This window comes from Muntiacus reevesi, chromosome 9, assembly GCF_963930625.1.
Source record: "Muntiacus reevesi chromosome 9, mMunRee1.1, whole genome shotgun sequence".
Lineage (NCBI taxonomy): Eukaryota > Metazoa > Chordata > Mammalia > Artiodactyla > Cervidae > Muntiacus > Muntiacus reevesi.
The window spans coordinates 15,362,129-15,375,433 of record NC_089257.1 but is presented as its reverse complement, the minus strand read 5'-3'; the positions used below and the strand labels follow the sequence as shown (position 1 = coordinate 15,375,433).

At 47.4% G+C, this 13,305-nt stretch overlaps 1 protein-coding gene across 2 annotated transcripts in view; it reads left to right on the top strand.

Annotated features, from left to right (window-relative positions):
• CSTPP1 (centriolar satellite-associated tubulin polyglutamylase complex regulator 1) overlaps positions 1-13,305 on the top strand; it is a 199,373-nt gene that overhangs the window by 160,133 nt on the left and 25,935 nt on the right. For both annotated transcript variants that reach the window (XM_065943995.1, XM_065943994.1), the window contains exon 4: positions 13,076-13,160. In XM_065943995.1, coding sequence (XP_065800067.1) covers positions 13,076-13,160 — 85 coding nt within the window. The remainder of the gene's footprint in view (positions 1-13,075; positions 13,161-13,305) is intronic.

The following is a 13,305-nucleotide window of genomic DNA, read 5'->3' as shown; positions in this document are numbered from 1 at the left end:
CTGCCTTAACCACAGAGAATTACAGTTAACGAATCCTAGAATGCTAGACCCAAATAGAACCCTGAGGATTATTGAGACAAATAATTTGCAGTTTTTTATATAGTTGTGAATGGTCTTACTTTTTTTTCTTTTTTTTTTTTTCCTTTTTCTATGGTCTTACTTTTTTAAGAGCCGTTGATGTCTACCCACTGCTCATATTTTTGTTTGATTTTTCTAAAATGGGTTATACATGAATGTGACAAAATTCAAAAGGTATAATGCTTACTTTAAAACACATTTAAATTTAGTCTAATTGACCCCAATCATTTATATGTGAGGCATGACAGAGGAAGAAACTGAGGTACAAGGGGCTGGTGCCCAGTGGGGACTTCCTCGGGGATGAAGACTCTGCCTTGCGATGCAGGGGACAGATCCCTGGTCAGAGCACCGAGATCCTACATGCCTCAGAGCAACTAAGCCCAAGCACCGCTCAGCTTAGAGTCTGAGAGTCTGTGCTCTGAAAATAAGACTTGAAGCAGCCAAACAAATATATAAAAAAAAGAGTTGTTGCCCAGTTGAAGGTCACACGTCAGTGGGTACACCAAGTACCTTATCCAAACTCTGTAAGACCAGACTTTGTCTTCTAGCATATTTATGACTGAAAGAAACTGGGTGGGTGCATCCTTTGATGCCACTGGGGTGTTTTTTTTTTTTTTTTTTTTTTTATCTTTTGCCTTTCCTTTTGTCTGCCTGCCAGCTGCACTGAAAGATGAGGATCCGAGTTGAGATAGCCTGACCCATTGTGTCATTTCCCGGGATGGAGAGCCGATCGCGTTTGGTTCACATTTTTATTAAAGTAAGATGAGTGATTCACTCATGTCACAGGCAAAGACTCTTCTCCCAGGGAAACCATACTTTGACAAAGAGGATGGCTTTAAGGAACAGAAACTGCTAACATCAATTTCCTTTCCCATCCACTCCCAAAAAAGTCAGACACTCTCTGTCTCGGGACACCTCTTCCTCTGACCCACACATATACATATAATTATAGATATGGTTCATTATATATGCCCGCAGAAGACAGAAAACAGCAGGAAAGACAAAGGTGGATTCGTCTCAAGAAATGTATATGTTTGTCTACATCCAGCCCTCTCTCTGCTCCCTGCTGTTTTTGTTTGTGAAGTCTGTTTTTTTAGCTCGTGGGTAGCCAGAAATGCATCATCCTTGGTGGAAGTTAGTGGATTCTGACAAGAGAACAGGCTGTGGTCTTTAGAAATACGCCTACAGGCTGGCAACAGCCTTCCCCGACTCGCGCCATCATTGAGAACCAGGGAACTTAGATTGTTTTTTATTTTTAGTCTGTCTTGGTTCAGCCACCCTCAGTGAGTAACTCTTGTTAGCCACCGCTTCATATTATATTTATTTAGAAAAGAAGGAAAATGCATTTTAAGCAAAACAAATGCATAATCTGTTCCACTTCTTATTTATTCTATGGCTACTTTGGACAGTAGAAAGCCCAGAAAAATAATAACTTTTATTGGTTTTTGTTTTCTGTGGCTTGCTTTCTCAGACAAGTCCTCATCAGACAGTTTTGCTGATAGCTTATAAAACCTGTGCCAATTTTTTTTAAGCCTCATTTTTAATTTTTTTAACTATATATATTTTATTGAAGTATAGTTGACTTACGATGTTTCGGGTTGTCAGTCTCACTTTAAATTGGAAAGGGAAAAAGGTAGTTGGAAGTATTTTTTATGTACATTCAATACACTTTTCTCTTGCTAACCTATGTCTGGGCCTGTTAACATTGTAGACGCAGGCTTCTAATGACTCAGCATGTTTACTGTTTTTGTTTCCCCTTTCCTATTTTCTTTTAGAGGTTAGCAGCAGATCACCTAAAATAGAAGGGCCCTTTCAGTTTGACTTGGGGGACAACCAGGAAGCTGGGAGCCAGACAGACTACATCTGACCCTGGGGTCAGCCCAGGAGAAGGATGCTAGAAAGAGGTAGAAAACCCAGTGGTAGATTTCAGTGTAACAGAAATGACAGTAATAGCATTTGCAGCTAACATTTACTGCATTCTCACTACCGAATTCTCTGAGGGAAATAAAAGCAGGCCGAGAGATCAGGGTCCCAGGGACCATATGGCCAGAAAGAAAAGGACATCACGGGAAACTGGCCTCCATAGTAAGAAGAGGCTGTGCCCTGGGGTGGGAAGGCTTGATCTCATCCTGTCTCTACCACTTCCTTGGTGATTTTATCCCTGAATGAGGCTCACTTTCCTCATCTATAAAAATGGGAATACTTTTATTCCCACTTTCCTCTCTCTGCCCCACAAGTTTCTTATGGAGATCAAAAGTGGTAATGCATATGAAAATGGTTTGCATAATTATACAGTCTCTCTATAAATATGACTCATCTTTACTTCTAATTGTAAGAAATGAGGATTGGCAGCGCACTGACTATCCAGGAAGGTGGTGTGCACCTGCCTTGGGGCAGGAAGTCTGTTATTCACTCGTCAATAAGAACAAAGGCGGCGAGATAAAACAATTATGAGATAAGGCACGAGATGCTTCTGGCCACCCACTGGCTGGAGCTGGAGAGCGTCCATGAACTGAGCCTTTTGTTCTGCAGGTGCCGTCCCACCTGCGTGCCTCAGACACAGGAGTAGGCCCTCTACTGAACGCTTGCCCCGTGCCGTGTGCTAGAACGGGAAGCTTACTTTTTTCAGTGGCCTCTCCGAATCCTCTCAAGAGCTCTTCATGATTAGTATTGGCATCATCTTTATTCATATTCACATGATGATGATTTACTGCCATTTCTAGTGGGCATGCTCATCGCTACACGGCTCCTGAGCTTCAGCGCCAGGATTTAGATCCCGGCCGGCTGATTCCGGAGCCCGCACTCAGGGCTCAGGGCCAGCGATTTGTGTGGCCGTCCTGCACAGAGCGCGGCGTGTTGTTTTACTTCAGCAGATGTTTATTTATTTGGTCGCAGCAGGTCTCAGCTGCGGTACGCGGGGCGTCCACTGAGGCACGAGGGCTCCTCCTCGCAGTGTGAAGGCTTTCCTCCAGCTGCTGCGCGCGGGCTCAGGAGTTGGCTGCGTGGCTAGAGCCCACAGTTTTAAAGCAGTTCCTCAGGCCTTCCCCCCAGCCTCCTCACCCCCACACCTCTAGTGAAGGCTGTCGAGGACAAAGTTAGGTGAGAAAAGGCTTGTTTTTCTCTGTTATACGGTAAGGTTCCTTAAAGGATTTCCTTTTCTTGGCGGGGGGCGAGGGCTGCACCTGGTGGCCGGTGCGATCTTAGTTCCCGGACCACGGATTGAACTCACACCCTTGGCAGTGAAGGGCAGAGTCCGAAGGTTTCCATTTTTTTTTTAAGTACATTGTATTGTCTAGTCACAAAGTCATGTCTGACTCTTTTGCGACCCCATGGGCTGCCACCCGCCAGGCTCCTCTGTCCATGGGGTTTCCCAGGCCAGAATACTGGAGCAGGTTGCCATTTGCTCCTCCAGGGGATCTTCCCAACCCAAGGATCCAACCCACGTCTCCCGCATTGGCAGGTGGATTCTTTACCACTGAGCCACCAGGGAAGCCCCTTAAAAAGTATATATGTGTAAAAATTTTGTTCAGCCCTCACATACCACAATGTTCCTATTTTACAGCTGAGGAAATGGGGGTCCAGAAAATCCGTGGCCAGAATCACAGAATTAGTTCTTTGCAGAACTCAGATCAAGTTCTCTTTTTTTTGTATATCAGGAGGTATCTTTGTGGGAAAACAGACTTTAAAAAAAAAGCATGAGAATCCTCATTTCGGTCATTAAAACCCTAGGTGCTCAGACGGTAAAGAATCTGCCTGCAGTGCAGAAGACCCAGGTTGGGTGGGGAAGATCCTCTGGAGAAGGGAATGGCAACCCACTCCAGTATTCTTGCCTGGAGAATCCCATGGACAAGAGGAGCCTGGCGGGCTACAGTCCATGGGGTCGTAAAGGGTCGGACATGACTGAACGACCAATACACACACACCAAGGAAATTTAAAATACTGCCTGTTTTTCAAAACTTGAGTGAGGTATTCCAGATACGCCCCCATCGAGAGGGCAGGATTTCCCTCTCAACTTTACTTCATCCTCCAGCTCTCGTGCCTGTGTGACCATTTCTGTTGTATTAAGAACCGGAGTGGCTCACAGGAGTTTGTGGCAGTCCCTGCTTCTTCCTGGATGAAAATTACACCTCGGCTCTGAAATCTCTGCCTCCAAAGGCACTCCCTTTTGTGAACAGTAGTGCAAAGCTAGGCTTGAAATAGCTTCCTTGAAGGGCTAACTGGGCCCTTTGGGAGAGCTGCCTCCGTGTCCTCAGTAAACCGTCTGGAGACTACGCCCGTGCCCGAGGAGCTGGCCCTGTTGCTCCTGGAGAGAGACTTCTTTTCTCCTGGCTGGTGCCTCCTTCCACATGCCACCTGGCTCCCCAGCCTGGGCACGGGCAGCCTGTTGGGTTTCACGTCGTCATCAGAGCTAAGGCAGTGTCCCCCCCCCACCCCCCGCCAGCACCAGGCCTTGCCCCGGTCCTCCACCTCTCAGCAGCCGCATCATGACGTCCAGAAGAGAGGGTGGCACCCTGAGGGTCTGACCCAGTCTGGAGGTTCTTCTGTACCAGCCCAGCCCTCCGGCTCAGTCCTGCAGCCCCTCACCTGATCAGACTGCTGGGATGTGCCGTACACAATCCCTGGGGAAGAATTTTCAGACCCTGATTAGAAATGCTCACGTCTCTTTAAATCTTTGTAATAATATAAGCAGTTTCTGGGGGATTTATGTATTTATCTGTGGCCGTGCTGCGTCTTCACTGCTGCGCTCGGGGTTTTTCCAGTAGCGGTGATGGGAGTTACTCTCTACTTACGGTGTGGTGGCTTCTCTTGTTGGAGATCCCGCGCTCTAGGACCCACAGACTCAGGAGTTGTGGCTCATGGGCTTAGTTCCCCCTATGGGATCTTCCTGGATCAGGGATCAAAGTCATGTCCCCTGCAGTTGGCAGGTGAATTCTTAACCAATGGACCCCATGGGACGTCCCCCTGGGGAATTTCTTTTGTTCATTCTAAAATTCGTAGTGAAATTGTTACTACCTGATTTAATACTTTGCCTAGAATGTATATACTGGTCAAGAAGTAATAGTCACTTGGTGCTGGGCTTTGTCATAATCAAATATGAAAATGAAAGAGTCTGGCTCTCTGCCCCTGTTTGAACACACTTCACATAGTCTGGAGACTAATGGGCTGGCAAAAAATAGTGTTAATAATGCCCCACAGGTGTCACTGGAAGCCATTGCTTCTCATTCCTTTTGTCAAATCATTTCCCTTTCAGTAAACTATCATTTTCCTCCATTTACAATATAAAACAGCTGTGCTATCAAGGAAGCTAAAATTGAAGAACATGGCCTGCCCTGCTTCAGGGGTTTTGCTGGACAAGAACATCCCCCGTGGATGTTAGCAGTTTTCCTGTGTCTCATGGTACCCAGTGCTACATGAGGGGTGAAGCTATCAGATGTCTTGCCTCCTTCCCCTCCTCCCCCCTCTCTCCCTTCCCCTCCTTGCAGAGTAGCACTGAGATATTTACTCAGCTGCGGACTGGTACCAAAGCCTCAGTGCCCTGGGGGAAAGGAAGGGGTGGTATGGTCATGCCCTGAATTATCCATGTCCTTCCGAGCATCTCTTGGCAGAGCAGCCTGACTGGGGGGGCGAGTGTCACTTGGAAGGAGACTTCACAACCCCTGCATGAAAGAACATAAAAACAATGGCAGCTGAAAATTGGAGAGTCCACTCATGGGCTGTGGTATTCTCTGGGCTCTGTGGTAGTTCCTACTGAGATCGTGCAGCCAACCAACCAAAGGCTGTTCAGTCCTCTGGGACTCCCAGTGGCTTGGGAGCATCTCATTATCTCGGCTCCTGCCCCAGCCCTCAGCCTGAAGACACTCCTGCAAATGAACTCAGACTAAACCCCGGTTCCTCCTCCAGACTTTCAGAGGTGGTTTAAAAAAAAAAAAAAAAAAAAAAAAACCCTCGATTCAGGCTTGGGGGAAGCCTTCTCTGAGTAAGGGACAAAGATATGGCCCTTGATCCTTTATCCTTGCTTTCATGACACCACTCTGACCCTGGAAAGGGCACCATTTCCCAGGAAGAGCAAGAGGCATCTGAATCTTCAACCACAGGCCGCTGCAGTTCTTTGGGGCAAATGTGTGGACGCACATGGTGGTCTGCGAGGAAGATGTAGCGATGACTCAGCTGCCCCCACAGAGCTTCAGAGCCTAGAGTTTCCACAGCAGGAAGGCAAGACCAGATGGAGAAAAGACAAGAGAAGTTCTTCAATCCTTCTTTTCCAAGAAAGGAGGAAGTAAGAACGAGTTAGCCCTTGAACATATTGGGCATGACTAATTTCTGACGAGATGAGTTTTCTTAGCCATCATAACCTCATCCATCACTCTCTAGGATTAAAGTGGGGACAGCCAAGAGAAGAACATTTTGAGTCAGGGGTTGGGTATGTTGAAAACTCTAGTATTCTCGCCAGAGTTGTAACAGTGCATGCATGCTAAGTCACTTTAGTCGTGTCCGACTCTTTGAGACCCTGTGGACGGTAGCCCTCCGGGCTCCTCTGTCCCTGGAATTCCCCAGGCAAGAATGCTGGAGTGGGTTGCCACGCTCTCCTCCAGGGGATCTTCCTGATCCCTTCCAGGGATCCTGATCCTGATCACCTTCCAGGGTCAAACCCGAGCTTCTTTGGTTTCCTGAATTGGCAGGCACGTTCTTCACCACTAGCGCCACCTGGGAAGCCCCAGAGTTTTTCCACAGTTTGTTGTGATCCACACAGTCAAATCCACACACACACAAAAATGAGATGGTTGAATGGCATCACCAACTCGATAGATATGAGTTTGAGCAAGCTCTGGGCATTGGTGATGGACAAGGAAGCCTGGCATGCTGCAGTCCATGGGGTCGCAAAGAGTCAGACACGACGGAGCGACTGAGCTGAATGCAGTCATAGGCTTTAGGGTAGTCAATGAAGCAGAAGTAGATGTTATTCTGGAACTCCCTTGCTTTCTCCATGATCCAACAAATGTTGGCAATATGATCTCTGGTTTCTCTGCCTCTTGTAAACCCAGCTTTTACATCTGGAAGTTCTTGGTTCATATCTGCTAAAGCCTAGCTTGAAGGATTTTGAGCATAACTGTATCAGCATGTAAAATGAACACAATTGTGCAGTAGTTTGACCTTTCTTTGCCCTTCTTTGAGATTGGAATGGAAACTGACCTTTTCCAGTCTTGTGGCCGCTGCTGAGTTTTCCAAATTTGCTGTCATATTGAGTGCAGCACTTTAACAGCATCATCTTTTAGGATTTTAAATAGCTCAGCTGGAATTCAGTCACCTCCACTAGCTTTGTTCCTAGTGATGCTTCCTAAGGCCCCCTTGATGTCACACTGCAGGATGTCTGGCTCTAGGTGAGTGAGCACACTCCCATGGTTATCTGGGTCATTAAGACCTTTCCTGTATAGTTTCTCTGTGTCTTCTTGTCACCTCTTCTTAATCACTTCTGCTTCATCAGGGCCTTGCCACGCCTGTCTTTATTGTGCCTTTCCTGGCATGAAATATCCCCTTAATACTTCCAATTTTCTTGAAGAGATCTCTAGTCTTTCCCATTCTGTTGTTTTCCTCTATGTGTATTTTACTTAGATATAAAGTCTGCAAGTCACCTGGCGTAAGTAACCCTATCATCAGAAGTCAAGTCCCCCACAAACCAGTCAGATCCTACCTGCTAGAGTACCACTTGCTGGACCTTGAATGCTAAACAAGCAAACATCTGAATCTCAGTCTTCCCTCCTCTTATTAGCTCTGTCTCCTTGAAAAGTCATTAACCTTAAAGAAACCTTGTTTCTTTATTTCTGAAATAATAATAGCAAATACTTAACAGAGCACTTGTGATGGGGCCCCTGTTCTCAGTAATTTACATTAACTCACAACAACCGTATGATGTTGGTTATCCTTATCCCCACTTTATAGATGTTGAAACTGAGGCATAGAATGCTTAAAGATCACTAATTTGAAATCAGTGGCAAAGTTCAGATCTGGACCCAGGCAGTCTAACTCCAGAGTCCATGCCATGCGCCACAATGCAGTACCGAGCCGCCTCCTGAGATGATAGGATGCAGCGGGGTCAAGACCTCTGGTCCTCGAGCCGGGCACAGTCAATGGGACTCTTACTACGAGGTTTAGAATAAGAAAGATTAACAGCTCTGGCCACCCATAAAATGAGCAGCACCAGTTTGCGGGGGATGTTCTGATTTTGATCTTATACCAAAGTCGTCTCATGTCTTTGCCTTTGAACTTTGAGGACCTGCTGGGTGAAGCTTTCCTAATTGTGGGGGGATTCCTTTAGAGAAGGCGTCTGTCGGTGCACACTGCTCACCTTCCTGCACCTGTCGGGGTGGAGCGCCCCGGCCAGTGGGCGGGATGCGCGGCGTAGCTTCTCGCACAGGTGTACTCATCCCCGCCTCCCCTGGGCCCCCGGCCCAGCACAGGCCGATGCTGGAGCTGCATGCAGTCTTTTCTGTTGACAGTAATTAGAACCTTCCAGACTCAATTTCTTACATGCAAAAAAAATCCCAATTCACTTGAATTGTCTCCTTGATCTAGTTCACCTGGAGCTATTTAGTCCCTCCAGTTTGTTTGGAGTAGAGAACAAGCTTTTAAGCCTTCACCCAATTACCGTTGATAAGATCAAGGTGCGGAAAATGTTAGTTGGGTAAACTTTGGAGCCAGACTGCCAGAGCTTGGAGTCCAGTTCCACCAGTTAAGCATGATCTGAGTTTTTGTGTCTGTGAAATGGGGATAAACACAGTGAAGATTAGATGAGACAGCACAAGTAAAACCCTTGGAAGAAATGTGTCTGGTCCAGAGTAAATGCCCAGTAAGTGTTCACCCTAAGTATTATTATCATCATTAAGCCCATCCAGTCCTTAGGCCCAAAAGGCCACCCTCTCCAGTACTCTGGCCTGGAGAATTCCACGAACTGTATAGTCAGTCCATGGGGTCGCAAAGAGTCAGACACGACTGAGCGACTCACTTCACTTCCCCTCCCAGCCTAGGAAGCCAGGGCTCTGGGAAGCCAAACACGCTCCTCCTGTCTCCCACGCTCTGGACCCTTCTCTCCCCACTTCCTAGATAATTTCATCTCTCTAAGCCTTCCTGTCCTTATCTATGCAGTGACGCTGGGACTACTGGAGTCTTATCTCATGAGGTTGTCTTGAGGTTAAGCAAGCTACTTCAGAGCCTGAGCACAGAGCTCAGTGACTGACTGACTCACTGTTGTTATTCCTGAAGTACAAAGGGGCTGCCTGCAAGGCTGATCTTCGAGATCTTGGAGAGCTCTTTAGAGCCAAAGGACCCAAAGGCAGGAGCATTTAGAATTAACCAGTGGCTGAGCTGGAGCCCCTGAGCTGGGGAGGCCGCCAGCTTGTTGGGAACAGTGTGCGTGCTAAGTCCCTTCAGTCGTGTCCCGCTCTGTGCGACCCGGTGGACTAGAGCCTGCCAGGCTCCTCTGTCCATGGGATTCTCCGGGCCAGAGTACTGGAGTGGGCTGCCATGCCCTCCTCCATATATTGTTGTTCTTGTTGTTTAGTTGCTAAGTCATGTCCAACTCTTTTGCAACACCATGAACTGTAGCCTGTAAGGCGCTTCTGTCCATGGATTTCCCAGGCAAGAATACTGCTGTGAGTTCCCATTTCCTTCTCCAGGGGATCTTCCTGGGGATGGAGGAGGCATAAAATGCAGACTGCAGAAGAATATTCAAAAACAGGTTTGACTCAAACAACCTGACAGAATTTTCAAGGCAGAACACTCCTAGGAGTTTAAGCTTTCAACTCAGCGAGAAACTTCTTCCTCCTCTCATCTCCTGCCTTTGTCCCCAGGATTTAAAAACAAAACCAAGCAATTTCCCTGGTGGTCCAGTGGCTAAGACTGCATGCTCCTGATGTAGAGGGCCTGGGTTCAATCCCTGGTGAGGGAACTAGATTCCACATGGCCCAACTAAAGATCTGCCATGCCATGACTGAAGATCCCAAGTGCCACAACTAAGACCCAACACAGCCAGAAATTAAATAAGTAAATGAATGAACACTAAAAACAAAACCAAATAGCTCCTATTGTCTGGCATTACTGTGTTCTAGACATTCTGCCGAGTACTTTCTAGACATCATCTCTTTTAATCTTGACTCAAGCCCTGAAAGGTAGGTGTCGTCATTCCCGTTTCACAGATGAGAAACAGATTTATAGAGACTGAGAAGTTTGCCCAAGGTTGCCCACCTGGGGAACCAAAGAACCAAGGTTTGAACCCAAGCCAGAGGGTCAGGAGGAGAAGAGCTCTCCTTTGATCATCAATGCTCTGATTCGGGGACGAGACTGAACTGCTCACCCTTCTCCCAGATACGCACTGTGCAACCCAGGAGTGTTTCCAAGTGACAGATGCCTCTCCCTTGAAAGCATCTGGCCTTGATATTATCCTGAGTCTGCTTGAACACCCTGAGTCTGCTTTAACATCCTGAGTCTGCTGTCTTAAAGAAACAGAACTGCTGTCTTCCACAGTTAAGGTAGCCACAGCTGTGTGTTTGCCTGCACTTTCACTCATCTGTCTATCTGACTGTCTTCCTCACTTTACGTGTGGGAATGTCAAGTTCCAGAAATGGTGAACAGGATGTATTCTGTTTTTCTGATGTATTTAGTATTCCCCAGAACTGTCGATGCTTTGGAGAAGAACAAAATTATTTTTGTAAATTATTCTTCTATCCTCAGGAAGCAAGCATTTGAAACACATGAGTTAGAATATCATCAAGAACGTAAAAATGCTAAGGGCAGGAAAACCAGGAGGCTAGAGGCTAAGATGGCATCCCAGCCTGGTCCCTCTTGATTAAATAAGCGGGGCAGGGGGTGGGGGACAGGTGTCACAACTCTCTCTCAGCTTCTCATTTTCCTTCACACTGTTTATCTTCCCAAGAGTATCTTGCAGATAATGTGGGGGATAAATATGAATAACTGGGAAATACTTTGCCCCCCCACCCCAAGAATGGTATCAGATCCATCCACCAAATCTCAGCGTCAGTTCAATTCAGTTCAGTCGCTCAGTCGTGTCCAACTCCTGCGACCCCATGGACTGTAGCCCACCAGGCTCCTCTGTCCATGGGATTCTCCAGGCAAGGATACTGGAGTGGGTTGCCATTTCCTTCTCTAACTCTTAGCCTAGAAGAGCTTTAGTGATTCAAAGACAGAACTCGCTCCTCTCTGCACAGGGAGCTTTGGAGCGAGAAGAAAGCAGGAACACATTCGATTCAGTGGCTTTTCTCCGTTTCGTTTTTCCTGTCCCTCACCCCAAGCCTGCGAGCCCACAAGTAGCTGTTACTCTTTCCCCTGAAGAACAAAACCTCCGGCCAGGCTGGTGCCCGAGGTCAGGCGAGCGAGGAGAGGAAAGTGCACGCCCCGTTGTGGCCGAGACGGAGGCCACAGAAGCCGTCTTGGTCCTCTGACCCACGCTGACGCGGAGTCTGCCCCCTTGCTGTCCCTGACTTTGGCGGTGTGGTTAGTCTGACTCTGTGCCCTCACCTTGAATTGAGCCTTGATGAAAAAGGAGTAGGAAACCCAGGCCTGTCCCTGGGGATTTGGGGTTTTTATCTTGGAAAAGCATCAACCGAACTCGCAGGGACAGGAGATCTGGATTCCTGTGGCTTGAGCTAACTTAGGTCCAAAGAAACCAAGCGCCTGTGATCGCCATCTTCATTCCCCCAGTGTGGCCTTGCCCTCTGGGCTCCCTTCTCTCACCAGGCTCCCAGTTAGGAGGGCTTCTGGGTTGCTCCATCCTGCTTTACCGTCAGCACGTCCTTCCGTATTTGAAATGCTTTTGTATATGGAATACTTGTGGAGTGAAACTGCCTGACTGGTCTAAAATCCCTCAGCTTTAGGACACGCAGTAACAAAACAACTTTTTTTTTCTTTTCTAATTTTAATTGGAAGATAATTACTTTACCACATTGTGATGGTTTCTGCCATACGTCAACATAAGTCGGCCATTGGTGTACACGCGTCCCTCCGTCTGAACCCCCCTTCCACCCCCCTCCCCACCCTGTCCCTCGAGATTGCCCCAGAGCACCGGCTTTGGGTGCCCTGCTTCATACATCAAAGTCACACTGGTTATCTACTTTGCATATGGTAATATATACGTTTCAATGCTCTTCTCTCAAATCATCCCAAAACAACTTTTAAGCGTCAGTGTATTTCCTCTCCCCTGACTTTCTACAAAGCCCTATGAGTTTACCCCTCTGGGTTTTCTGCTGAGCCTCAAGCCTCATCCTGGCTCATCTCTCCCAAAGCACTGCTTCTGTGTATCAGGAGTCATTTGGTGGCCTTGATTGTAGATCTTGGGTCTTGGCTTCCTACAGTAGGATGACCAGATTTGTGTGTGGGCATCCAAAAGAAGCCAGCCGCGCAGAACTGGATGACAGAGCAAGAAGGGCTGTGGGTCGCCCTGCTGTGTTCTTCTCCCCCATGTGTTGCAAGGCTGCCTCTGCCTCAGCACTGCTCCCAGATATTCTGTGCATGGTCTCCGGGCATGTTGTGGTGAAGGCGACCATGCCAGAGAATTTCAGCAAATTTAGCCAGCTTTGAAATGACTCATTTTTGCGGATTTTCAGACACCAGGAAAATCAAACTGAGAAGGCTAATAAAGTTGCCCCTCTAATTCTCCCTTCTTACCCAACCATCTCTCAAACCAGTGAAGCTCCTTTGGCCAAAATGTTGTAGCTGGGTGCCTCCCATCCTGGAAAAAGTTTGTAGAAATATTGATCTTAAAATCTCATCCTTGGGTTAACGCAGCCTTAATAGTGACTCATCTTGATCCATGTTGATGTGCGGCAGACACCAGCGTAATATTGTAAAGCAATTATCCTCCAATAAAAATTTGTTTAAAAAAGAGCGGTTCTACCTAGGGTACGTCTGAAACACCTGAAATGACCAAAAAGACCATGGTGACTTCCCACTCTGAGGTCTGACGCCTTCCTCTCCATTTCGCTGCAGATTTGCTGACCATGAGGGAATATCACTGCTTGCTGCAATTACTGTGCCCGGATTTCCCCCTGGAGCTCACTCAGAAGGCCGCCAGGTATGTCTCCGGGGCTCCTGAAGTCAACTCAGCCCCGTCTCTGGCTCAGATTTCTGAGAGATAATGGCAACGTATGCAGACAAACACACCATTAGGAGAGAGTAAAACTGATAGAGAAGGAACTGGCATTTGGAGAGGGGTCTAT